The 27,605-nt window shown below is 47.0% G+C and overlaps 1 protein-coding gene and 1 long non-coding RNA gene across 5 annotated transcripts; one reads left to right on the top strand and one right to left on the bottom strand.

Annotated features, from left to right (window-relative positions):
- Window positions 1–16: 16 nt before the first annotated feature.
- On the bottom strand, window positions 17–7,764 carry LOC694135 (UL16-binding protein 3). Of its 4 annotated transcripts, none has more exons than XM_077999534.1 (6): window positions 7,574–7,764; window positions 7,031–7,137; window positions 3,466–3,717; window positions 2,968–3,240; window positions 2,143–2,271; window positions 17–897 (listed from the first exon to the last, which is right to left on the bottom strand). In XM_077999534.1, the coding sequence occupies exons 2-6, from the start codon at window positions 7,113–7,115 to the stop codon at window positions 887–889; spliced, it is 750 nt and encodes a 249-aa protein (XP_077855660.1). In that variant the 5' UTR covers window positions 7,116–7,137; window positions 7,574–7,764; the 3' UTR covers window positions 17–886. The 4 variants fall into 4 exon arrangements, with proteins under 4 accessions (XP_077855660.1, XP_028703055.2, XP_014992619.3 ...); XM_028847222.2 differs by lacking the exons at window positions 7,031–7,137; window positions 7,574–7,764 and adding exons at window positions 4,353–4,523; window positions 5,883–6,854; XM_015137133.3 differs by lacking the exon at window positions 7,574–7,764 and having other exon boundaries at window positions 7,031–7,250.
- Window positions 7,765–7,915: 151 nt separating this feature from the next.
- On the top strand, window positions 7,916–19,258 carry LOC106998080 (uncharacterized). Its single transcript, XR_003728854.2, has 4 exons — window positions 7,916–8,184; window positions 10,078–10,450; window positions 13,637–14,503; window positions 17,654–19,258. It is a non-coding gene; the product is annotated as an uncharacterized LOC106998080 (long non-coding RNA).
- Window positions 19,259–27,605: the final 8,347 nt, after the last annotated feature.

Genomic DNA, 27,605 nt, shown 5'->3' on the forward strand with positions numbered 1-27,605 from the left:
TCCAAAGTCAATAAGGTTCTTTGAAAATAGATATCTTTATTTAAGTACAGTCTAATAAATTACTAAATAAAATAATCATGAATATAATACATTTTCATATTAAATACTACATATTAAATACTAAAAATTTCTACGACAGACACTGTGGTTCAGGTCTGTAATCCCAGAGCAATTGGGAGGCAAAGATAAAAGGATTGCTTGAGGCCAGGAGTTGAAGACCAGCCTGGGCAATGTAGGAAGACCCAATCTCTACCTAAAAATAAAACAATTGCTAGGCATGGTGGCATGCGCCTGTAGTCCCAGCTATTCTAGAGGCTGAGTCTAGAGGATCACTTGAGCCCAGGAGTTAGAGATTACGGTGAGTGATGACTATGCCACTTCACTCCAATATGGTTGACAGAATGAGAATATTTAAAAAAAAAAAAAACCTTTCATAACAATAAAAAGGATTAATACGATTCTTGGTCAGTGCATGGAAAGGATCCCTGAGGCCTGAAGTCCAGCATGCTATTTTACTAGCAATACTGTTTAGAAGAATAAGGTCATGCTTCAGAGAAGTGTCTGCTTTTCCACAATCAAAGAAGTAGAAATAAAATGCTTTTTGCTGAGATTTCTTGTTCAGTTAAAACTTGTACAGGAATTCCATCCATTAGCACCAAAAGAAAGTGGCAGAAGATATTAAGAAAAATGGCTGCTAGGATCATCAGCAAAGGTAATGAATGGCATGAGATGTTGAGTCTACAATGTCCACATCATCTGCTGGGGGCCGGTGGGCTTGCTAAGGCTTGAACTCCTGGCTGTCCAGTAAGGCATAGTGGTAAGTAGACAGGCGCCTTCTCTGAAGGGAGAGCGGGAACCAGACGAGGCTAACAAAGGCTTCCTGGTATCATCTTCCACCTTGGGAAAGATGAAGTGTTGGTTTAAGTGGCTGAGAAAAACCTGTGTCTGTTCTCCTGGGTGATCCCTCCCAGACCCTCCCCATTTTGGAGCTTCTTCCCCAAATAAGGAACATGTTTTTCCCTCCAACCCTACTCCTGGCTCTGCAGCCTGTCCCAACCTCCTCCCTCCTTCACCACACCACAGAGCCAGCCCAGGTCCTGTTATAGCCCTCAGGGGCTCAGAACTGAGGCTGGTAATGAGGGGTCTGCACCCTCACTCAGGGCCTGATCCTCTGTCTCATAGAAGGGTATAGAGGACCTGGGGGAGCTCTCTTCAAAGAGAGGTCTCTGGATCCATGTTCCCTGGCCTTGGGTGGGCTTGTAGGCAAACCTCCTTCTTTCCCCTTCGCTCTCAGCCTTTCCTCACCCCGGGAGCTGCACCCATAGCTCTGAATAGGACTGCCCCTGCCCCGCCCCATTCATTCCCAGCCAAGCTCAGTGGCAACCATGGACCTCTAGCAGCAGCTCAGCTGCCCTGTCTGAGTCCACTCTGCTCCAGGCAGGGCCATCAGCTGGCTCAGGATCTGGAGTGTGCAGGAGGCAGAATGGCAGGGGCATCACCCCAGGGCCTGGCCAGGAATCCCATGGGTCCAAGGGGCTTGGCCATTTTCTAAACCTCGTCCTGGACATGCTCTACTCTTCACCTTCCACCTTAACTGCTGGGACTCAAGCTGCTTTCTCTGGGAATGCAGCCTTAGGAACTGGGAGGAACTGGGTGGGCCAAGGCCCTCACAGCCCCCTCGTCCTGGAATTCCCCCAGGTCTCTCTCTTCTTAGCCTCTTCCAGGGACGCCCCTTCCCTTGACATCCTAGGTGAAGTGGCCATGCTGCTCCTCTCCTATTGTGCGGACTGCCCATGCCTGAGTTCCTGCTGCCTGCAGGTCACACACCACTACCCTTCCCGAATAGAAACCTGCTCTGAAACAGGCCTGAATTGTCTAAACCCTCTTGAACTCAACAGGCCCTGAGGCTTGGTATGGGCCCCTCCCTTTCCCTCTGGCCCTGATGGTGAGAATCCATCAGAACCCAAAGTTGAGCTACCCAGGTCACTGCCAACAGGCGACACCAGGTCTCATTCATCTGTCTCATGTCAGGATGAGAAGGTCCCGGCCATGGGGAGGGGTGGGGCTCTGGGAATTCTCCTTTCCCTTCCTCCCACCTCCCCTATCTGTCTCTTGTTCCCCTCACAGTTTTGCCTACAGTACCTGTCACTCTAAAGGACTCTCCTAAGATGCCAGGGAGGGTGAAGCAGAGGATGATGAGGAGGCTCCAGGGACTGAGGCTGGTGGCCATGGCTTTGGTCTGGGCTGTGCCTGGGGCCACGGTGGGTGGTGCTGAAACAGAAACACAGGAGTGACAGCCCTTGTCCATGCCCCAAATCTGAGGAGATGCCTCCTCAGCTCCTGCTGCCCCAGGTCATCCTGGAAGGCAGAGGATTTGTCTCCCCTGCTGTGGGGCAGCCGCTGTGACAGTTCCTGGGGTAGGAAGGGAGAGGGGGTGTCCCCGTCCTCAGGGAGCTCACATAGCTGCTGAGGGAAGCAAGGTGACAGCACAGCCCACCCTCCTGCTCTGGTGGAAGAGGAGGTGATGCCCCAGGGTCAGGGACAGGAGAGTCTCGGGGCTGGCATTTGAGGTGGTTTTGATGGATTTCTAGAAAGAGACCAAGGGAGAGGAAAGGAAAAGTAATCCTAGGTGGAGGGAAATCTAAGGAGAAAGGTCCAGAAACACAATGACACCTACAGTTTCGAGGCTGGCGAGAAATCCACAGTGAGTGGAGCAAAAGCAAGTGCAGTGAGGAAGAGGAGTCAGGAGGGAGAGAGAAGAGGAGGATGGGAGAGCCCAGCCACCCCAAGGAGGAGCCCCCCCATGAGGGGTTCATGTTCTTACACTCACTGACACACTCACACACACACATAGACTCACACCCACTCACACCCATACACCCACACCCACCATACTCAGACACTCACAGACAAGGGTGTAACTCTATGGCATCTCCAGCGTGCTCCCAGTGCTCCCCTGTCAGTTACCTGTGGGTTCCAGCCTCTTCTTCCTGTGCATCAGGAAGTCCCTAAGCCAGCTCTTGCAGTCTCCCATCGAGACCTTCTGGAAGAACATGGTTAGTTCGCTGTCCTCCCACTTCTCTTTCATCCGCTTGGCTCCAGCCTGAACCACTGTCCACTTTCTGTTGTTTGAGTCAAAGAGGAGGAACTTCTGTCCATTGAAGCTGAACTGCCAAGATCCACGGATGGGTCCGTCGACTTCACACTCACAAGACATCCTGGCCTGCAGCGTGAGGGGTCCTGCCCCAATCAGAAAGAGATCAGCTCTGGTCTTTACACATTCTCTTCCCTGTCCCACATCCTCCTATGCTGAGACCCTTCTCACCTGGTCCTGTTGTCTCCTCCAAGTCCTGCCCTTGCTGCTGGGCTTCATGGAGGTCCCATGTCTAATTTATTCTACCCACACAAAGTGCAGCCCCTGAGCCCACACTCGGCTCCCTTCTGTCCTTGGTCTCTTCCACTCACCGCTGGGTGTGAAATCCTCCAGCTCATTGTCAGCCAGTTTCATTCTGAGCCTCCACCCCACCTCTTTCAGCATTTCCAATTGTTTTCCCCAGGCATCTGTGACATCCAGCTGCTCTTCTAGGTGACCCATAGATAAGACCTTGTCACTGCCACAGTCATAGGAGAGGAAATTCTTCTGATCAGCCTGGCCCTGGACCTCACACCACTGTTGTCCATGAGTGATGTTGAAGTTATACCAGAGAGAGTGAGCATCTATGGAAAAAAAGAAAAAACACCGGAGAGTGTTGGTGTGGGGGAACAACCCCAAACACTGTGACAGCAAGAGGGTTTCCTGAAGGGCTGGGGTAGCAGAGCATGGATTTCTCTTCCTCGACGGTGGTCTCTGCCTGTAGAGGAACCATGGGTCGCCAACATGTCCATCTCCCCACTCTGCCCAGACCTATACTCACATCCGTCAGCACAGCACCCTGCCAGGGAGGTGGCAGGCCTGCTACAGGAGGAAGGACTTAGATGGCAGGATCTTCAGGAGCAGCCCAGGTGGACTGCAGGAGGCGGGAGAGTGTGGGAAGGCACCCTGAGGATGTTGGAGCATGGTGCAGTGGGTACGATGTAGTCAACATTGGATAAGGGTGAGTTCATTTATTATGGGTAACAAGACATGGTAAGTTCCCTGGAATGTGGTCATCTGCTAGGAGGTTGCCCTTGGAACCTTGGAGAAAGGAATGACCCACACCGCATGAAACAGAAAACCCAGGTCTTACATGGCAGGTTGTAGAGGAAGGAACAAAAGACTAAGAGAAGTGCCCATTCCACAGTGACTGCAGTATGGAATCCAGAACAATGTCCACCCTCTGTGCTCAAGGGAAGCCTGGAAGACTCCTGTTTACCCAGCATATAAAGACGGCTCCAGGAGAAGGCAGCAGACTGTCAAGAAGCTCAGGGATGCCTGTTGCTGAAGGCCAGGGTCAGGGGTAGGAGATGCTCTTCCTGAAATGGGCTCCCGGTAGTAATGGGGGTGGAAAATCCTGAAATAACAGATCTCAAGAGGAGGCCGTCAACTGTCAGCAGGAAGGAGGGTGCAATGATGGAAATAATTAGAGAAGTAACAATGCCAGCTGGGGACCTCAGTCTTACAAAGCTATGCCCCATAGAAAAAAAGGGTCCAAGATCCAAAAGAGAGGGAGACTCCACCCGGATACTACTAGATTTAAATAATTACCACAAAGACAAAATGCAAGGATGGATGACCAGGAGGCTGAAAGTTGCCACCCCAGGAAATAACTGAGCTCCTTTGCCCAGCTTTGAGATCTGAGCCACATCTCAGATGCAGAGTCCCTTACTAGAAGGAGAGCCCAGAGCCCCTGGTGGGCCCCTTCAACCCCACAGCAACTGCAATGACTCCTTCAGACTCCCCCCACAGAGCAAGAAGGACATTCACTCTGGTAACTGTACACCATGAAACAGCAAATACCCAGACACTCCTAGTGGACACAGTGTGCGATCTGAGCTCTTCCCTGAGATGTGAAGCATTAACTTGCTCCCCTCTTACTCATGAGGTGCATTTGGAGCAAAGTAACAGATGGACGCCTGTGTCAGGTCCAGCTTAGAGGGATGTGCTGGGTTCATAGACCCATTCGATGGTAATTTCACATTTCCTGGATTTCTACCGGGAATGGTTAGTGTTTGTAGTTAACATAGTAACTATTATAGGTTGTGCTGGTCATATGACATCCCCTGTCACTACTGAATGCTGCTCTGGTAGCTGGGATGCAGCCATACACACACTCATGAGGAGTGTTGCTGGACCTGCCACTATGGCTATTTGACCCTGGACTCCCTAAGATCCCAGAGGCATGTGTGGTTGGAAAAGGTGCTATGTGGATTTCATGGCTATTCCCAACCACGGAATCACAACAGGGTCCCCTACTGCTCAGAAGCAAGGCTGTGCCACTCACAGCAATGAAATCCCCTCACTTAAAAGTGGCTCCAGGTGTGGTCCTGGGCCCTGGTGGAGATGGGCCTCCATCTATGGGAGGGCAGTGACCACACAGCCTCAGAGCTGCCCATCACACGGTGGGCTCCTCACCCTTTAGGTCATTAGGAAGGTAGGCCCAGCAGTGAGAAGACGCAGGTGGGTCTCCTGGGATGGGCCGGAGCAGGGCCACAGGGAACCAAGAAGCTACACAAGCAGTTGGCCCCGATCCCCAGGACACTACATGGGTGTACCCCTCACCCTCAGCTCACACCTGAGGCTTCAGGGAGGGTCCCTGATCGCCCCAAGGGACCGATGATGCCCCCCAGCAGCAAAGGAGGGGGGCATTGACCCCAAACCATAGAACCTCCACTCGCATCCATCACACCCACACCACCCAGAAGCCACAGGCAGGGTCGGACACACCTGTGACTCTTCAACTTACACCACTTGGAGATGACACCCCAGGGGATGGGGCAGCAATTGCCAGGACCCAGCATGCGCCTTCACCTGGGGTCAGCAACCTAGGATGGTGTCCACATCTGGTCTCCCTTTTATTTGCAAGTTGCCATTGCCTGCTGTTCCTCTACAAAGGGACAGGACTTGACACACAGAGTACCCATGGCCAGCAAGGACCAAAGTGCCTTCAGCTTTTCCTTTCTAGAAAGGGTTTGCTGATACCTGTCTGCTTAGTGACTACTCTATATGACGCTGGCTCCCCAGTAGGAAGAACAGGCGGGTCTGGGATCCAAGGGCAGTAGTGGGCGCCTCTACCCACGGGCGCTCCCAGGGTCATCCTGGGGGACATGGTACTTCCCATCCCCCCTGCATTAGGTTTTGTGGAAAGCATGGGGTGTGTTTGCTGGGGTGTGTCCGCTGGGGTGTGTGATCAGGCAAAGGGGGTGAAGGTGTTATTTGGTGGAGGAGGTGCTAAGGGCCCCTTCTTGGATGGGGAGGTGAGGGAGGCCTGTGGGGTGACAGGGCTGGGCTGAGATGGGGAGTGAAAGGATGCGTCCTGAGTAGTGGAAGTGAATAGTGAGGGGAGGAGTAGGAAGTGTCTGCTGAGCCGCTGGGGGCAGTTGAGTGTCTGCAGCAAAGCGCAGGGGGAAGTTCCAGGGCATGGAGCCCTGGGGATGCTGGAGGGTTTGTGTGGTAGAGAGCCGGTGAGAGCAGAGAGACCTGTGGCTGATTGGGGTGTCAGTGATCGCGTCTCTGTGGAACCCCCCTTCACCCCTGTCTTGACCCCAGCTCGGGTTCCAGGGGCTCTGGTTTCTCCTTCCCGAGGGCGAGTGGGGCTGCGGGGCTCCACCAAGGGATCCCCTTCCCACCTAGCCCTCTGCAGCTTTTTGGCCCCTCCACCCTCCTGCGGTTCCTTTTTCGCCTTCTTTGACCCCCCTCCTGCCCTGCGGGGCAAGCAGCAGCCTCAGGAAGCGGACCTGGCGAAAAAGAGCAGCGAATGGGAACTGAGCGAGGGAGCAGACCGGGGAGATCGCGCCGGTCCTTCTAGAAGCCTTCCCTCCTCTGAAACGCGCTGCAGTCCACAGCCCCCCAGGTTTGGCCCCTGCCCCGCTGAGGCTCCATCCCCAAACTTACCGGCCCGCCCCGTCCCGGACCAGTCGGATAGCAGGTACAGAGTCAGGAGGCACAGAAGGATCGCAGGGCTGGCGGCCACTGCCATTGTAGACTTGGAGCGCAGCTGACTGGAGGAGCGGTCGATGTGGGGACCGGCGGATGAATCACTTCCACCCTCCCATGCCTGCCAGTGGTTAAATAGGCCGGCCCGCCCCGACCCTCTCCGTCCCGTCCCGCCCCTCTCCGTCCCGTCCCGCCCAGGCGCCCGCTCCAGTCCCGCCCCGCCTAGGGATCCAGGGGAGCCTATGCCTGCCCAAGTTTGGACGGCTGCTCCGCCCTATCCCGCCCCGTCTCGCCCTTCCCCGCCCCACCCCCGGCTGGGACCCGGGGAGCCTAAGCCTGCTCTTGTTTGGGGATGCTCCGCCCCATGCCGCCCCGGGCTCGTGGCCTGACAGCGGCCCCCTCTAGCCAACACTTACTCTCCACCCCTGGCGCCGCGCGGGCCAGGACACGGTTCCTTCTTGACCGCCTCATTTAATTTTTTAACACAGCATTTATTATTACCCACTGATGCACAGGAAAGCGAAGAAACGTGCACAGGGATATTCAGTGGCGTCCGCGTCACCGCCTCTGTCAGCGACACCCGCCCTCCTTCAGCCTGCGCCCAGAGTCCCAGCCCCTCTCCGTCCAGGGCGCAGCCGCTTCCCAGTCCGGAGTGGACCTTCTTTGCCTCTCCACTAAAAGCTGAGGCGGTCTTTGAGTATATTCTACATGCCTTTATGACTTCTGGAAAAAAAGGAAAGAAAAGAAAGTCCTAGTGGCCGACCGTGATCAGTCATCATGTGATCAATTGTGTTTCCATGGAGAGCAGAAGCCGAGGGAGGGGTCTACGCATGCGTGGGGCTCACTTAGCTGCACACTCATCTGTGGCCAACTACACCGAAATCCATGGGCCTAGGGCGGGTTTCCTATTTCAGTTGTGAGGTCTCCCGCTCTCCCTGAAGTCAGCAAATGCCAGGCCCACCCTGAGGACAGCTGGAGCTCTGAGCCCAGGCCGTGGCCTCTTCATGGTCCTGGGGGTGCTGTAAGGGGGTGGAAGTGAAAGCAAGACCCACCATCAGGACTCAGGCGTGTTTTTCAGACCCACAGAGGATGATTTTTCTCTCCATCACCTGGTGAGCCTGACATGATTTAAGGATGGTTGGAGGCTGAGTGAACCAGTGAATGAATGAGAGAGTTTTGGAAGTGAATGGGGCTCAGAGGAACAGCACAGGTGCAGAGGGGAGCTGGAGCGGAGGTTGTAACCCCCAGGGGCCTGAAGGTGGCAGCATGGAGGTTGGTAATTTTTTTTTTTTTTTTTTTCCTTTTTTCCTTTTTTAGTTGTTGGGTTTTGTTTGTTGTTTTCTTGGTTGGTTGGTTGTTTGTGAGACAGAGTCTCACTCTGTAGCCCAGACTGGAGTGCAGTGGGACGATCTCAGCTCACTAGAATCTCTGCCACCCGGGTTCAAGCGATTCTCCTCCCTCAGCCTCCTGAGTAGCTGGAATTAGAGGCGCCTACCACCACCTCCGGCTAACTTTTGCAATTTTAGTAGGGACAGGGTCTCACTATGTTGGCCATGCTGGTATCAAATTCCAGGCCTCAGGTGATCTGCCTGCCTCGGCCTCCCAAAGTGTTGGGATTACAGGCGTGAGCCACTGCGCCTGGCACCAACTTGGAAATTTCAGTCTCCACCTGGTGTCCACAAAGATTTTCCAAGGAAGAGTAACTTTGGTTTTCAACCAGTCTGGGAGTGCTTCATCAGGATAGAATCTTCTAGAAAACATAGTGTGATGATGGACAGCAAACTACTGTCTTCAGCTGGTTTGATTGAGCCTAGAGTGCACCAGGGCCAGGAAAATCTTGTCTTTTTTCTTGCTTTTTTTTTTTTTTTTTTTTTTTTGAGACGTTGTCTCATACTGTTGCCCGGGCTGGTGTGCAGTGGCGTGATCTAGGCTTGCTGCAACCTCCACCTGCCGGGTTCAAGCGATTCTCCTGCCTCAGCCTCCTGAGTAGCTAGGATTACAGGCACCTCCCACCATGCGTGGCTAGTTTTTTAGTATTTTTAGTTGAGATGGGGTTTCACTATGTTGGCCAGGCTGGTCTCGTGATCCCCTCCATACCTGTGTTCCATTTAGTATACTGAGGTTTTCTTTGGTTGGTTTGAAAGCTATACATTCTAGTTTTCTTCTCAGGGTGGCCGTCCTTAACCTATGACTCATACCAATCAGTATCACATTTATTGGTATTAATGGTTTCATTTTATTCCTAATTTTAGAAGTATCAGCATGTTTTCCTATTCCTTTTGCGTGCCACCTCCAACCCCATTTTCCTGATATCTTTCCTAGCTGTAATTCTCGGTTATTCTTAGCTACACTTCTTTCTGTAATTCTAACTTCACATTTCCCTTGTTGTGAGATAACAGTAATCTGGAACAGATTCTTTGGTCACTTGTCCTCCTCGGTTCTCTTGTCACATCTCCTGTGTTTCTCTTGCTATTGAGGTACCTTCCTCTAAACTATTTCCAACTTGGTTTTTAGGAGGCAAATATCCTTCAGGTTTTCTGTGTTTCGAATATTTCTAAAACACTGTGGTGGGCAGGACTCGGTAGCTGCCCCTTCAAGTTTCCTGTACTGTTTCTAGAACGATATGTTCTAGAAAACACTGATGATAGGACAACTAGCTGCTGTCTTAGCCTGTTTGTTTAAGCCTGGAGCACACCAGGGGCAGGAAAATCCAGTATTTTAAGCAAAGAAAGAATGTGTGTGAAAGTGGGAATGGAAATGGGAAAGGAAAGGGGGCCAGGAAGAAGGGGATGCAGAGAATAAGGGGTGAGGGGCCTAGAGAAACCAGCTGCTCCTAGTCTAGGCACCGCTAGTCTAGGTACTGTGAGTTTAGGCAACGCTAGTCTAGGCTCTGCACAGTCATAATTAAAGCTACTAATCAGTTGACCTTAAAATAGATTTTCCTGGGTTCTCTGAGTGGGCCCAGTGCCATCACATGAGCTCTAACAAGCAGAAAATTTTCTCAGGCTGGAGCCAAGAAAGATGCGTCCAATGTCAGAGAGATTCTAAGCATGAGAAGGATTCCATGCACTGTTGCCGGCTCTGAGATGTGGGGACCATGAGCAAGACTGGAGAGGGGCCTCTAGGAGTTAGGGAAGGGCTGACAGCCAGCAGGGAAGCTGGGACCTCAGTCCCACAGGTCCAAGGACTGGATTCTGCCAGCAACCTGAATGCACTTGGAAGGAAATGCTTCCCAGAACTTCCCAATCAGAGCCCAGCTGGTGGACACCTTGAACTTGACCTTGACCTTGAGGACTGGGAGCAGAGAAACCAATCAAGACATCTCAGGCTTGTGACCTAGAGGAATATGAAATAATAAAGATGTACTGATTTAAGCAGGTAAGTATGTGGGTGGCAATTTGTTAACACTGCAACAGAAAAGATACCTTCCTATTTAAATGAGAACTGGACTGGATATAAAATTCTAGGCTCAAGTTCTTTTTCTTCATATTTGAGAAAGAATACTCTGTTGTTATCTTGCAACCAGGGTTGTTGTTGTGTAGCCTGAGGGCCAAGTGTTTCCTTCTTCCTTCCATTGTTTCCCTGGGGTAATTTGGGAAAGGGAGCCAGAAGCCTGAGCTTATTTCCTGTCTTCACCCAGTGGATTTGTACTGTTCTAGGCCTTTAGTCACAGTCTCAAGGAGGTGGAGAATGGTTTCTACTTTAACCTACCTTTTCACAGATGCATTTGTAGATTGTACAAGCTTATTGTTTTTCTCTTATTCGACTAGTGCTAGTCTTCTCTCCTCCTATTTTATAAATATTAAACTTACTGAGATGTAATTTACAGACAATACTCCTTTGTGAACATAGGAGCTTAAAGTCTCTTATCTTTGGGAGCGTATTGAAATACATAGGCATTTGGCCATATTATAAGATGTGTTCCCAGGCTATAAACGTTAAACAGATGAATGATATTACTTCAGTCATGAATCATCTTACCAATCTGTCAATTCTGTAGAAAATCACGTTTCTAGCAGTGCTTGCTTCAGGTTTGCGAAGAGAAAAACAGCAATGTTTTCACTGAACATTGACTTTTAGACAAAAGGAAGGCTAGAACTACATTAAATTCATTTTTACTTCCTATCATTTCTATATTTTATAGATTTCATAAAATCGGCCCACAGTCTTAATTTATGATAATTGTAATAGATATCTTAGTAAAACACCCAGTCTCTTTCGGTTATTGGAAACACTTATAAATTCTAGGCTTTAACAATAAATAGCACATTGTAGAACAGCAGTGTCGTTTAAAAACTGAACTTACTTGAATTAATCAGACATGACAAGATATTTTATGACCCTAACAGAAGCTTAATGAACAATGTTGAATAGATTTCAATACTTTTTTATAATGTATCTAAACTGTGTCAATTATGTTAACACTGCCTTTGAGAAGAAATCATCAATTTTGGATTTAACATACAGGATGGCACCCTAGAAAATGTTAAAACATCAGGAGAATTGTACCTTTAAGAGTGGAAATGAGCAATGAAAATACACACTACCAGAGTCACCTCCTGGGACGCCTAGATATTTACTTGTGATTTGAGCATTTTTCTGCCTAGAAACAGCAAAACTGACAGTTTAGCTCTAACTGGCAGGCACCACATGACATAGCAACAACAGAGCAAGAAAACCAGGAATATCTTTTGCTCAAAATAAAGTTATTTCAAATCTTGTTTTAAAAGCTTTTTTGCTAAGGTGCCTCCTCTACCCAAGAAACTAACAAAGAGCCACAGCAGCAACAATGATGCCCAGCAAGAGCAGCACTGCACGTGTAAAATCCAGTAAAGCACTCTGCCCTGAGGATTCGTCACTGCAGCTGTCCTGAGGGTTAGAATGTTTTCTACCTGACTGCTCCGGGAATGTGCGAGCCAAAAAATGAACAAAAATGATCCCTGGCTTGTGGAGATCCACAGGCGTTGAACAGAATCCAACATAATATCTCTGCAGAACACAACCTCACATAGGCAGCAGAGGCTTCCTGCAGTAAAAAAGCCATGCCACAAAAAAGCTCAGAAACCTGCAGAATATATCAAGAGTCAAATCACAGTAAGTGAGTGAGCCAATCCCACAGAGTACGTTTGGCCCTGAAGAACTACAGATATTAGAACTAAAAAGAAAATAGTAGGCCGGGCGCGGTGGCTCAAGCCTGTAATCCCAGCACTTTGGGAGGCCGAGACGGGCGGATCACGAGGTCAGGAGATCGAGACCATCCTGGTTAACACGGTGAAACCCCGTCTCTACTAAAAAATACAAAAAACTAGCCGGGCGCGGTGGCGGGCGCCTGTAGTCCCAGCTACTCGGGAGGCTGAGGCAGGAGAATGGCGCGAACCCGGGAGGCGGAGCTTGCAGTGAGCTGAGATCCGGCCACTGCACTCCAGCCTGGGTGACAGAGCGAGACTCCGTCTCAAAAAAAAAAAAAAAAAAAAGAAAATAGTAAAATATGTATCCTTAAATCATTAAAGACATAAAAGAATAAAACCCACTGCAACCATTGAGACATTGTCAAAAAGACTAGTTATATCTGAAATAGAAAGAACCAAGCAGCACTTACAGCAATGAAAAATATGTTAATTAAAATTTGAAACTCAACACACTGAGAAGCAGCATATTAAATACAAGATGAAGTCACTGACCTGGATGGATCTGAAGAAATCATTCAAAATTTGGTAGAGAGAGAGTTTCATGCTGAAACTGCAAGAGAGAAGTATAAAGATATGGATGTACAAGGAAAAGGGCCAACCTGCCTCTAATTGGACTTCCAAAAGCAGAGAAGAAAATGAGGGAGAGGAAATTTTCAAAGAGCTAATGGCTAAGAACTTTTTCAGATTTTATGAAAGACATAGATTCTCAATTTTAGGAAACATAACCAATCTCAATTAGAATAAATAAAAATAAATTAACTCCTAGGTGCATTGTGATGAAATTGGAGAATATCTTAAAGGTTGTCTTCAAGAAAAGTATGTTTGAAGAGAACAACTTAAAAGGGAAAAATTTAAAAGCAATTATTGATAAAATATAATCCATAGGAAAGACAATCAATTTGACAACAGCCTCCTAGCCAGTTTTCAAAATTCGCAGCCATGGTCTCTCAAAATATGCCTTCTGTGTTGTTTTACCTGTCCTTTTAGGATTCCAATTAAATGTGGGGTGAACCATTCCACAGTGTCTGCCACAGCAGCTGTGGCTTCTGAATTTTACTGTCTCTTCTAAATTTTTCCGCTCTTCAGTCTTCCTGTACTGCATTCCAAAGGATTTCTCTTTCTTGACCTACCTTCCAGCTTACACTTCTCTCTTCAGCTCTAATTTGCTATTAAAGCCATCTGTTGAGTTCTTCATTCCAGTTATTTAGTTTTATACTTATAGATTATTCCATAGTGCATATATCTTACATTTGAAGTAATGATTTTTTTCTGTTGTTTTTTCATTTTTTTAAGTTATTAAATCATAGTAAGCATAGTTATTTTTAAATCCCTGCCTGATAATTCTAATTTTTTTTTTTTTTTTTTTTTGAAACAGAGTCTTGCTCTGTCTTCTGGGCTGAAGTGCAGTGGTGTCATCTCGGCTGACTGCAACGTCCACTTCCTGGGTTCAATTCATTCTCGTGCTTTAGCCTCCTGAGTAGCTGGGACTATAGACATGCCCAATTAAGGAAGGAGACCACTCCTACTCCCCACACCTTGCCTAGTTCACAAGACAGGAGGAGAGAGAAAGCAAAAAGTTAGAAAGAAACCAAAGTAAGATAAATAGCCAGACAACCTCGGCACCACCACCCTGCCCTAGGAGTTAAAAAAATAATAATAATAACATCAATCCCTGACCTAAACTACTTGTGTTATCTGTAAATTCCAGACACTGTATGAAAAAAGCATTGTAAAACTTTTTGTTCTGTTAGCTGAGGCATGTAGCCCCCAGTCACGTTTCCCATGCTTGCTCGATTTATCACGACCCTTTCCCATGGACCACTTAAAGTTGTAAGCCTTTAAAAAGGCCAAGAACTTCTTTTTGGGGGAGCTGGGCTCTTAAGACGCGAGTCTGCCGACGCTCCCGGCGGAATAAAAAACGTCTTCCTTCTTTAATCCGGTGTCTGAGGAGTTTTGTCTGTAGCTCTCCTGCTACATTTCTTGGTTCCCTGACTGGGAAGCCAGGTGATTAACCAACTGTCGAAGCAGCCCCTTAGGCAGCTTATGCCTGCCCTGTAGAGCATCCCTGTGGGGGACGCTGGCCAGCTTGAGCTATGCGGATCCTGAGAGCGCTCCCAGGTAGGCATTTGCCCTGGTGGAACGCCTCGTCAGAGCAGTACACAGCAGGCCCCCACGGAAGATCAAGGCAGTGACTGAACACCGGGAAGGAACTGGCACTTTAAGTCCAGACATCTGAAACTTGGTAAGACTGGTCTTTGGAACTTGCTCACTCCATTTGAGTGGAAGTGTGGCCTGATCACCCACGGCGTGCCTGTACCGGCACTTTGGTTTTTGTTTTTGACTTGACTTGCTTGACACTTTGGTTTTAGTTTTGATTTTGATTTAGTGTGAATTAGATGAGTGAGTGATCTTTTACCCTTTACTTCTTACAGTGTGAATGTTGTTTTGTCTTGAGAAAAAAATAGGTCAGACACAAAGTAAGCCCACTCCACTAGGAACTGTGTTTAAAAAAAATTCAAAAAGAAAAAAAGAAAGTCATCAAATCATCAAAACGTACTCTATTAAAATGCACGTTACAGAACCTTAAGAAAGGTTTTGCAGGAGATTATAGAGTTAAGTTAACCGCCTAGAGGTTAAGAACTCCGTGTGAATTAGAACTGCCCTCTTTTGGTGTTGGATGGCCCATGGAAGGAACTATAGACAGAGAACAACTGGCCATGTATTTAAGGTGGTGACAGGGGTCAGAGGACAGCCAGTGTACCTAGATCAAATTCCTTTATATTGACTCACGGTTAAATATAATATAGACAAAACCAGCATAAATTTAGCCCCGTTTAACAGCTTATTGCAAAAAAGCCAAAAGTAAAAGTAAGAGCAGCTTCACCAGCAGACAGAGAGTTAAAAAAGGAGTCCCAGAAACAGCAAGAGAAGCCAGGTTTGCAGGAGTCACCAGAGATAATAGAAAGTCTTTCTCCATGTGTCCCAGCCCACTACCCCGCTTTACCAAGGCCAACAGCCCCCTCGGAAATGAGATTCAGAAGCTAACACACCCCAGGTCTCACCTCGAAGGGGAGGATTGGAGCCTCCAGAGGCCAAGGAAGTCAGTCAAGATAGTCAAGTGGGCTGTCTCAGATCTGGTCTTGCTGGAGCTATGTAAATGCCTCTCAGGGAGACGGAGGACCTGTCTATTATAATGACCAAGCCCACATCCGGGGGGTGGGGAGGGGAGGGAGGCAACAGACTTTCATCTATCAGCCATTTCAACCATTGATCTACTAAACTGAAAACACCCTGAACCCGCCACCTTGCTCCTGGCAGCTAGAGCCCTGTAGAGCATGACTGTGTAGAGGTGTTGGACTCAAGTTTCCTCTAGCAGACCTGACCTCCGGGACCAGCCTTGGGCATCAGTAGACTAGGAGCTATACGTGGACGGGAACAGCTTCATCAACCCACAAGGAGACAGAAGTGCAGAATATGAGGTAGTAACCCTGGACACTGCCGTTAAGCTGAGCTCAATGCTTTAATTCGGGCCTTAGAATTAAATACCTCAGTCAAGGTAAGACTGTAAACATTTACCTGACTCTCAGTATGCCTGTTTAACCCTTCAAGTGCATGGAACATTATATAAAGAAAAGAGCCTGTTAAACTCCAGGAAAAGGGGGAAAAAAGACGCAGAGAATGCAACTCAGCTTCAGCATTTGCAGAGGTACTGAGAAGCACTTCTGCAGAGGCTAAAACTTGGTAGAAAAAAGCAAGTCATATAAAAGAGATTTCAGGAATGCTTCAAGTTGCTGACAAGAGCCTAAGTCAGTTTTATAAGAGACTATAAAGCATTCTGGTTTTACACCCCATTTAACACTGAGGCTGCTGAAAATCAGTATATAGTGAATACTTCATTTGTAAAGCAAGCCCAGGGTAACATCAAGCAGAAGCTGCGGGCATGAATACCACCTAGTCTATAAAAGTGGCCACCAAGGTGTATGTTAACTGTGACCAAGGGACAAAACTGGAAAAGAGCAAAAGAAAAAAAAAAGACTAAGAGTCAATGTGAAAAAGAGAATCTGAAGAAAATAGGAGAGACAGACAGCAGTGCACGGGGCCAGGGCCTGCGCCGTTGCCCAGCCCCACCAGCTGGCCTAAGAGCAGGAAAACTCAGGAAAAAAAAAAAAAGAAGACTTAAGAAAAAAAGCCAATCTATTAGCAACAGCTCTTATAAAAAAAACATTAGCAATGTGAGAAGAGATGGTCATGCATATAAACGTGAAAAAAGTCAAGTTAGGCAAAGATTCAAGAGCCAGACAAGGCTAGACAGAGATGAACGTGCGAAATGCAAAAAGAAAGGACACTAGAAGGTTAAATATTCAAAAGGCAATAAAACAAATGGCCAAGGCCACAAGACAAAGAGGCCGTCAGCCAAGGGCTGCTGCACCTTGGAGGAACCAAATACTGATCTGATCAGGCTGACAGGAGCTAAAAAATGTAAAGACTAGGGCAGACGAGGCACCTTCCCATTAGGCTCCCAGGAGCCCATGGTCACATTAGAAGTCAAAAGCAGCAAGATTTCTGCTGTATCTGGATTCCAATTTCTCACTAAAGGCTAAGCCACTAAATAGAGTTACAAAGGGGGACAGTGTGGGGAGAAGAGCCCCTCCTCTAAGAAACTTAAACAGGAAAAAGAGCCATACCTTGTGAAAACCTGCTTACAGATTTTACAGACCTGCCCCGTGCTGGAGGCTATCGGTACAGGCTAGTGCTTGTTTGCACCTTTTCAAGGTAAGTTAAAGCTTTCCTCACCAGGACAGAAAAAGTACAAGAAGTGACTAAAGTACTGTTAAAAGACATTATCCCCAGGTTTAGACTACCTCTAACTTTAAAGTCAGACAATAGGCCAGCATTTGTAGCTGAAATAGTGCAAGATTTAATAAGACTGTTAAAAATAAAATAAAAGTTACACACAGCCTATCGGCCACAAAGTTCAAGAAAAGGTAAAATGCATGAACTGGACACCCGAGCAGCTACTAAAAAAAAATATTGCCAGAAAATCATTTAAGATAAAATCAGGTTTTTGCCTACGGTCCTCCTCCGAGTCAGATGCACTCCCACCAAACAAACTAGGTATTTGCCCTATAAGATTTTGTTCAGTCGGCCACCCCCAAATCATAAGTCAAATTAAAGGTGACCTCCAGAAACTAAGGGAATTAACCTTAAAAAAACAAATGCAGGATTTAAAAATAGCCATATGAAGTGTTCATGATTGAGTAAATGGAAATGCCTATAAGTCTGACACCACTTTAAATCTAGTGACTCTGTTTAAAGTAAAATCTAATTTTTCTAGCACCCATATAGGATGAGCCCTCTACTGTAACCTTGTCCACTCCCACTGCTGTTAAAGTTGCAGGTGTTGTGTCTTGGATCCCCTCAGTCAGCTAATACCGGCAGCTCAGGACAAGTGGACCAGCCAGCAGGAAACAGATCATCCAACCCGGCTGATCCTTAGACGAGACCAAGCTGCTGCTGAGGATGACAGCCCTGCTCTGGTCACTCTGGAGGCTGACCAGTCTACACACGGCTGAAGCTTGAGGAGACAACAAGCCCTGCTCTAGTCACACACCGGCAGCTGACTAGTGTATGCATGGCCAAAGCTTGAGGACTCATCAAGCAAGTAAATGGAGTTAAAAATCTTAAGATTAATAGTTTTCCTGTAATACTGTTTTTCTATTGTTCTGTCACTGTATTCAACCTTTTTCCCAAGTAAGGACTTGTTTTGTCCTTGCTGGATATGAATATGCTGTACATTGTTTTGTTGTTGTTAACCTCCATAACCATGCTAGAAGAAACACCTGTATAAGGTGTCCCCACTGTACACATGCTACTTAGGAAACCCAGACCCGTCCAGCCCAGCGACAATTCCGAGTCTTTCAGTCATTCTTGAAACTATAACCAGAAGTTACCAGAACCTCCTCCTTTAGCAAAAAAAGAAAAAACCTATTTGCTCAGTTGGCTGTAAACATTGCTAGCAGACTAAATGTTTCTTCGTGTTATATTTATAAAAAGGCTAACATAAGACACCAATGGCCTTGAGAAGCAAAAGAGTTCATGCCTCCAGATAACTTCACTTTAACACTTTCCCCAAACAGATGCCCCAAGTTCAAGCGTCTGGCTCTTAAAAACTTGTTATTAAAAAATACTGTGTTACTCGCTAAGAAAAAGCTTTTAAGACCCAGTAAAAAAACTAACCTGCTTAGGACATGACAAAGTTGGTACATGTGCCTGTACAGGTTTAACACAGGTTTGATCCTTGGTCTTCATTTAGAAAATAGTTTACAGCTATAAGAAAATTTAAAACCCTCATTGTAAGTGTATTACTAGTACTAGAAACTCGCTTGCTGCTCCCCTGTATATTACATTTACTCCTTCAAATGAAAGAAGGGTTTGTAGCTACCATGGTTCGTCAGAAAACTTCAACGCAAGTGTGTTACATAAAACACTATCACTGTGTCTCGCAGAAAGACTCAAAAAATAAAAATAAAACTCCCACTAATTAGTGAGAATTCTCAAAGAGGGGGATAAGGAAGGAGACCACTCCTACTCCCCACACCTTGCCTAGTTCACAAGACAGGGAGAGAGAAAGCAAAAAGTTAGAAAGAAACCAAAGTAAGATAAATAGCCAGACAACCTCAGCACCACCACCCTGCCCTAGGAGTAAAAAAAATAATAATAATAACATCAACCCCTGACCTAAACTACTTGTGTTATCTGTAAATTCCAGACACAGCATGAAAAAAGCATTGTAAAACTTTTTGTTCTGTTAGCTGAGGCATGTAGCCCCCAGTCATGTTTCCCATGCTTGCTCGGTTTATCACGAACCTTTCATGTGGACCCCTTAAAGTTGTAAGCCTTTAAAAAGGCCAAGAATTTCTTTTTCGGAGAGCTTGGCTCTTAAGATGGCAAATCTGCCGATGCTCCTAGCCAAATAAAAAACCTTTTCCTTCTTTAATCCGATGTCTGAGGAGTTTTGTCTGCGGCTCGTCCTGCTACACAACCACACCTGGCTAATTTTTGTATTTTTAGTAGAGACAGGGTTTCACCATGTTGGCCTGACTGGTCTTGAACTCCTGGCCTCAGGTGATTCTCCCGCCTTGGTCTCCCAAAGTGCTGGGATTATAGGTGTGAGCCACTACACCTGACCAGATAATTCTAAAATTTGAAGTTGCAAGGTCTAACCCAGCAGTTACTAGCTACACGAGGCTATTGAGAAATTGAAATACAATTAGTTTGAATTGAGATGTACTGTAGTATATGGTGCACACCAAATTTCAAAGGTTTAGTATAAAAATGTCAAATGTCAGCTGGGTGTGGTGGCTCACGCCTGTAATCCCAGCACTTTGGGAGGCCAAGACAGGCAGATCACGAGGTCAGGAGATTGAGACCATCCTGGCTAACATGGTGAAACCCTGTCTCTACTTAAACTACAAAAAATTAGCCAGGTGTGGTGGCTGGTGCCTGTAGTCCCAGCTACTCGGGAGGCTGAGGCAGGAGAATGGCATGAACCTGGGAGGCAGAGCTCGCAGTAAGCCAAGATTGCGCCACTGCACTCCAGCCTGGGTGACACAGCGACACTCTCTCCAAAAAAAAAAAAAAAAAAGAAGTCAAATGTCTCATTATTCATTTGTCTATTGATGACATGTTGAAATAATAGTTTTGGTTAAAAAAATTGAGTTAAAACATATTGAGTTAAAAATATTGTAAAAATGTATTTCACCTGTTTCTTTTTATTTTTTCAATGTGTTCACTAGAATATTTAAAATTCCCTGTGTGGCTCACACTTGTGGCTTCCATTATATTTCTATCAGAGTACTGATCTAGAGGTTCCATATATTTTCTGTCTCTGTTGTACATTTCAGCTGGTTCTCTGGTTCTCATTTCTGCTATCTTATCTTCCCATGTGGTTGGTTATCTTTGTCTACGTTCTGGGTACGATGTTTTAAAAATTGCTGTTGATAGAATATAAAGTGTAGGATGGGCTGGCCATAGTGACGCACTCCTATAATCCCAGCACTTTGTGAGGCTGAGGTGGGGCAGATGGCTTGAGGCCAGATGTTTGAGACCAGTCTGGGCAACATGGTAAAACGCCATCTCTATTAAAAATACAAAAATTAGCTGAGTGTGGGGTCATGCACCTGTAGTTTCAGCTACTCAGGAGACTGAGGTGGGAGGATCACCTGGGCCTGGGAGGTGGAGGCTGCTGTATGCTGTGATCGCACCACTGAACTCTAGCCTGGGTGACAGAATGAGACCCCATCTCAAAAAAAAAAAAAAAAAAAAAAAAAAGGTAGCATGATATTTCCTTCCTCCAGAAATGAATTTCATTTGCTTATATCAGGTACTTGATAGCTATAAAATTGCTTGAATTTTGCTGCAGGAATTGAGATATTTTGGGACATTCAGAAGCCTTGAACCCGGACTGCCTTCTGTTTGAAGACTGGTTGACCATCAGTCCACCTTTACTCTGAGGGTCCAGTCCCACTCTTGGCAGGCTCTGGACTCCAATATCTGTTTGCACAGCCCCATGAAGCCATCCAAAGCGCACGTGAGCCACTAGAATCAAAAGGCTGCTGACTCTTTACCATATCACTACTGCCACAGTTAGGAAGCCACCAAGACAAGGAAGGAATCCATCCATAATCAGAAACCTACCACCCTCAGAAACCACAGCCACTGTTGCCCGCTGCAGATCCCACTGTGCCTGCGAGGATTTTCAGCTTCAAATGGACGCCACGTGCCCTGCTCTCAGCACCTCAGAGCCAGCGACCAGAGCCCAGGACCTCAGCTAACACTGCCCAGAAAACTGAGTATCTCCCCCGCTGGGCTTGGCAGCAGGAGCAGCAGATGCCTGGCCCCTGCTGCAATTCCCCCACATTTGAGTGACTGAATCTGCACCACATCCTGACTCTGGTTGTAAAGGAGTCTGGGAAATGTAGTTTTTAGCTTTCCTGTTTCTGTAGTATAGGAAGGCACAGCAGAAAGCAGATGGAATGGACTTATCCTTCTCCCATCTGCCCCCCAGGTACATACAATTATAATACCATTTGGTTTAAGTTTCAAAATATGCAAAATGATACTATATCTTGCTTACTGATATATCATATACGTGTAAATTCATGTACATCCATACACCTGTATCCGTGTATCTACATATGTGCATATCCATATATAAGTATACAATTGCCACAAAGGCAGTAAGATCAGTTGTGGTTTCAAGCACCGGCTCTGCAGTCAGAAACCCTGTGTTTGTGTGACATGGGGCATGCACGTTTCCTCAGTCTCGCTCGCTAAGCTTATACTTCCCTGTGTGTAAAATAGGCATCATGATAGTACCTACCTCAAATATTGCTGTGGGCCTCAAATAAGCCAGTGCCTGTAATAGACTTAGCATAGTGCTTGGCTCGTGGTAATACTCAGAGAATTGTAGCTCTTTCCATCATAGGGGGTAGCGGAAGGCCTCGGTGGTCAACCCAACTCACTGTATCAGCCTGACAAGTCACTTAACTCCTCCGGGCCTTGATTTCTTGTCTTTCAGATGAGGGAGTTGCCCTAAATGATCTATGAGGTGAGTTCCTAAGCCAATGTCTCCAGGTCCTTAGGGGAGAGTGAGGTTATTTCCTTAGCATTTTACGGTGAGCATTGGAGAGTCTGGCTTTCCGAATTTTTACTGTTATTATTTCTTACAAACCCTTGTCGTTCTAACTTATCTCTAGATACTACCTGAGAGAAACAGAAGATAAAACTACCACCAGGACCCACCAGCAACATGACACACGGCCAGTGACTTCGGCTGCTAAAATCAAAATGTACACCAGAGGGTGCTGCAGTTAAAGAGCGAGACAGAGGTGAGCGGGCTGCCAGGGTCCAGTCTCCTAGGGGCTAGAAAAAGCTATGAGCACAGGCCTTGGGGAGGCGGTAGGACTACCTGAGGCGGAATTCCACGAAAACCAAGTGAAAAAATACTGTTTCATTCAGGCTTCAGTTACCTGGATGTGTGTTCCTCGGGAGAGTGGTTGTGTGTGGTTTTCGCACACTGATTTGGATTGTTGTTATAAAGCTGAAAGGGCCACATTCATAAAACAGAAATAAATAACAAAAATAAAAGCTTTTATCTTTTGCTGTGAATTTTTTTTTTTTTTCTGAGACAGAGTCTCCCTCTGCTGCCCAGGCTGGAGTACAGTGGCGCGATCTCAGCTCACTGCCAGCTCCGCTTCCCGGGTTCACGCCATTCTCCTGCCTCAGCCTCTCGAGTAGCTGGAACGAGAGGCACCCACCACCGCACTGGCAAACTTTTTTGTATTTTTAGTAGAGACGGGGTTTCACCATGTTAGCCAGGATGGTCTCGATCTCCCGACCTGGTGATCCGCCCGCCTTGGCCTCCCAAAGTGCTGGGATTACAGGCGCGAGCCACTAAGCTCGGCCATGAATTCTTAAATAATGGAAAGTGCTTGCAGAATTCTCCTACTTAGTAAATGAGAAAATGTCCGTGTTGACAGCCCGTCAAGATGACACGTTTTCACAGTACTTAGGGGAGACAACCTCCAGAAATAAAATAACCTTGTGGCAGTTTACTCACAGTGACTTCAGTCCTCAAGGAAAATATGGGCTTAACAAACTGTACACTAAGACTATAATAAATATTGGAGATGGATAATAATTAAAATATAATTTCAATTAGTTGAAATTATATTATTCCATCAAACCATTTTTAACTCCAATAGAGATATACTTTTTGAAAAAAATGGAGACCGGGAGCAGTGGCTCACGCCTGTCTGTAATCCCAACACTTTGGGAGGCTGAGGTGGGCGGATCACCAGGTCAGGAGATTGAAACCATCCTAGTTAACACGGTGAAACCCCGTCTCTACTAAAAATACAAAAGATTAGCTGGGCGTAGTGGCGGGCACCTGTAGTCCCAGCTACTCGGGAGGCTGAGGCAGGAGGATGGCCTAAACCCAGGAGGCAGAGCTTGCAGTGAGCCGAGATCGCGCCACTGCACTCCAGCCTGGGTGACAGAGTGAGACTCCGTCTCAAAAAAGAAAGAAAGAAAGAAGGAAAGAAAGAAAGAAAGAAAGAAGGAAGGAAAGAAGGAAGGAAGGAAGGAAGGAAGGAAGGAAGGAAGGAAGGAAGGAAGGAAGGAAGGAAAGGGAAATACAGGCAACTTCATAGAAAAAGGCCCTCATAAATGTTAAATTTAAATAATTTTTTTTTTTTTTTTTTTTTTTTTTTTTTAAGACAGGGTCTATGTCACCCAGGCAATCTCAGCTCTCTGCAATCTCTGCCTCCTGGGCTCAAGTGATCCTCTTGCCTCAGCCTCCCACCCCCCCCAACCCCCACCCCCTTGCCGCGGTAGATTAAATTACAGGCATGTACCACCACACCCCCCTAATTTTTGTATTTTTAGTAAAGATAGCATTTCACCATGTTAGCCAGGCTGGTCTTGAACTTCTGGCCTCAAGCGATTTGTTCACCTCGGCCTCCCTAGAAAACATTTAAATTATCTCTTGATAGCTGTTTGTGTGAGAGGTGTTTATACTGTCATGTGCTCTTTTTTCTCAGTTAACATAATTTCAAGAAAACAAATGAAGATTTTTATGCAAATAAACTTTCATAATACAATAAACTGCCCTATGGTGGCTCAGAAATGATGAAAGTGTAGGCAAATGAAGCCTCCTAGATAACAAAGGGTTCCCACTAACTCCTGCCCTCCATCGTAACCTCAGCACTGCGTGTTCAGAAAATCGGAAGGCTGGAAACTCTTACCAGTTCTAACTCAGTGGATGGATGAGGGATCCACGAAAATTCCAAAATCTGAACAGACACCTGCACAGTTCATTAGCTACCCTACAAAAGGAAGTGCTTAAATACGATTGTAAAAATGTTTTGGTTACTGGCCGGGCGCCATGGCTCATGCCTGTAATCCCAGCACTTTGGGAGGGCAAGGCGGGTGGATCACGAAGTCAGGAGATTGAGACCATTCTGGCTCACATGGTGAAACCCCGTCTCTACTAAAAAAAAAATACAAAAATTAGCCGGGCGTGGTGGTGGGCACCTGTAGTCCCAGCTACTCGGGAAGCTGAGGCAGCAGAATGGCATTAACCCGGGAGGGGGAGCTTACAGTGAGCCGAGATCGCGCCACAGCACTCCAGCCTGAGCGATGGAGTGAGACTCCATCTCAAAAAGAAAAAAAAAAAAAAAAGTTTTGGTTACTAAGAGCTATCAGAAGAAGTGTGGTTGCTTTTCACAAGAAGTTGACAATAAACTTCTTAATGATTAGTAAATGATGGAGTGATTTTAAACATTTAAAAGCAATCCCTCATTGTTCCACATTATTGTGAAGATCCACGATATGCTAGTTTGTTAAGCGGGAGCAAGTGTTTCTTTCCAGCCCACAACTCTGCCTGGCACCTGGCTGATCCTCTTCCAAGGGTCACTTGGGTCCTGGGCCAGGCTGGTGTGGGTGCAAGGGGGAGGTCATTTATATGGAGCACATATGAATGCAAAAGTCATTATTGAATTGATGTCTTCTTGGTACTCATTATCAAACCTAAGTGTGACTCCCCAGCTGTTTACTTGAAGCTCAAGTGTAGGCCTGCAGGATGTGCGGGTGAGATTTAGGAGATATGTAAGTCTCCACATCTCACACTGAGCCACGTGCCCGTTAGTACTCAGATGGGTGACAAAAGTGCAAGAAACCACAGGGTCAGCTGGTGCATTGCCCCGGAGACTCATTTTGGTCAAAAATTTGTACAGGATAAGCGTATTAATATTTGTTTATATTAAAACAAATCTAGCTATACTATGGAGTAAAATACAGAACTGGACATGATTTTCCTTTTCAGTGAAAACAAGGAACATCAAAAAATTACTGTTTTGTAGAGTGCTGCTGTGGGCTGGGTTTTTGTCCTTAGGAGCAAAACACTCACTCCTGCTCTTCTGCCAGGAGGGGCAGTTCAAGCGAATCATCCGGAGACCCAATTCTCATTTACCAATTTCATTTCGCATCCAAGGAATCTAAAGCACAAGGAGAAAACTCCGGATATGTGGATGAGATTTGGGCTTCATACACCTTCCTTCTTCCATTAAACCTTGGCTATGTCTTCCTACTTTCAACCCCAGCCTTGACCAAGCAGACAGTTCAGAGGAAGCCTGGTCTAGTGGTCCAGGGAGGAACCTAGGAGGGTCCATGATTCTAGTTCCTGTTGTGCCACTAACCAACCATGTGACTCAAGCAAGGAACTGCATGTCCCAGTCCCTCAGTGACAGAGAGATGTGAAAGTGGAGTGTGAAGGGCTGTGTGAAGAGGTGGAGCCTGAAGCCTGGAGTCCAGCGATTGAAGACACTTTGGTAAGGAACCGAAGTGGGCTGCCCAGGAGCAAGTCCAATCTCAAGCTAGCACACTTGCCCTCTGCCTTATCTGCATGGCCTATGGTTGGTGACTCCAGCACTGGGCACAGTGATGAACACATCATAGGTGATTAATGTGCATCTGCTGAATGAATGAGGCATCTTGGGAAATCCTGCAGAGGTGGTTGGCATTTGCAGTACAACTCACATCAGAGGAGTTTGCTGGGAGAAGGGAATGGATAACTTTGTAAAACAGATGTGCATGATTAGACTTATGTCCCTCCTTGCTAGCACAGAAAAATCCCTGATGTTTATCAGTAGTTCTAAAGGCAGGATGGAGCTCAGGCTTGTGGAGTGTGTTTTATTCTTTCACCTTCCCAAGTATTTGTGATCCTTCCTTTCAGCACACCTGGGAAAGCCAAGAGAGAATGGGGCTTGGTGAGCAGGGAGCCCCAGGTCTTGCAGGGATCGCAGAACCTGCCTTCCTTTCTTCCTCCATCCTCCTGGGAAAGAGAGCTCCCCTTCTTCACCCCATGACACTGGGAAGAGTTAAGCCCTAAGAGAAACCTGTGCCGTATCACCATTCCTTTGTTTAGTGTTTCTCATTTTACCTTTCTTTCCTTTTTCATTGCATCTGGTGATCAGAAATGCTGCTGGGAGGAGAGAGACTCCTGAGGGAGATTGGCACTGTAGTGTGGGGAGCACTGGACACCAGGGCTAAAAGTGCCCACATGTGCGCTGTCTCACAGAGACACTAGACACTGCCACTAGAAAGTGGAAGGCAGGGATTTAGGCTCATGTTTCCTCTGGCTCCAAAGCCCGTATTTATCTCACTGAGGTGGGTATAAACTGTTTATCTTCTTAGAATTAGGAAGAGAGTGGTAGAATTTTCAGGAACCTTCATTGTCAGCTAGATTAGTAATACAAGAGTTTCCTGAATTTCCAGTGCAAAAGGCCCACAGCCAATTGGCCTGAGGAAGGAGACTCTGGGGGAGCCTTTTGTTCCCCAGCAGCAGGAGGAATCCAAATGAAATCCTTGGCCACACCGTGGGCGAACTGGCTCTCAGTCACATGGGAGAGGTTCCATTTCAGGCACGCTCTCTGGGTTTTCTTTTAGTGGATTTTGGGAGAGGAAAAGGGCTGGATTCCTACTACTCTTGTCACCGGAATGAAGGAGAAGCAGGAAAGAGGAGGGGCTCAGATTCCAGGGTCCTGAGTGCTCGGGGGGGCTGCTTAAGTGCCTCTATGGGCTTTGTGGGTTAGACTCCTGGGAAGACCTGGCTGGGCACCTAATTTCTATTTTTAGAATCCTTTCTGGTAGAAAGTAAGTTCCAGGTTCTAAACATGAAGTACAAGGCCAGGTGTGGTGGCTCTCGCCTTTAATCCCAGCATTTTAGGAGGCCGAGGTGGGCGGACTGCTTGAGCTCAGGAGTTCGAGACCAGCCTGGGCAACAGGGTGAGACCCCATCTCTACCAAACTACAAAAAATTAGCCAGGCATGGTGGTGTGCATCTGTGGTCCACCTACTTGGGAGGCTGAGGTGGGAGGATCCCTTGAGCCTGGGAGGCGGATGTTGCAGTGAGCCAATATCGTGCCACTGAACTCCTGCTTGGGCAACAGAGTGAGACTCAGTCTCAAAAAGTTAAAAATAGGCCAGGCGTGGTGGCTCACACCTGTAATCCCAGCACTTTGAGAGGTCGAGGCAGGTGGATCACGAGGTCAGGAGATCGAGACTACCCTGGCTAACACGGTGAAACCCCGTCTCTACTAAAAATACAAAAACAAAATTAGCTTGGTGTGGTGGTGGGCGCCTGTAGTCCCAGCTACTGGGGAGGCTGAGGCAGAAGAATGGCGTGAACCGGGGAGGCAGAGCTTGAAGTGAGCTGAGATTGTGCCACTGCACTCCAGCCCAGCCAACAGAGCGAGACTCTGTCTCAAAAACGAAAAAAAAGG

Source organism: Macaca mulatta, chromosome 4 (genome assembly GCF_049350105.2).
Source record: "Macaca mulatta isolate MMU2019108-1 chromosome 4, T2T-MMU8v2.0, whole genome shotgun sequence".
Classification (NCBI taxonomy): domain Eukaryota; kingdom Metazoa; phylum Chordata; class Mammalia; order Primates; family Cercopithecidae; genus Macaca; species Macaca mulatta.

Excerpts from the sequence above, each read along its gene's own strand:
- LOC694135 (XM_077999534.1), bottom strand. The coding sequence starts at position 7,115 with ATGGCAGTGGCCGCCAGCCCTGCGATCCTTCTGTGCCTCCTGACTCTG. Across the intron at positions 3,718-7,030 it reads GTCCGGGACGGGGCGGGCCG|ATGCTCACTCTCTCTGGTAT; the intron begins GTAAGTTTGGGG and ends TTTTTTCCATAG. Across the intron at positions 2,272-2,967 it reads GAAGAGGCTGGAACCCACAG|CACCACCCACCGTGGCCCCA; the intron begins GTAACTGACAGG and ends TTTCTGTTTCAG.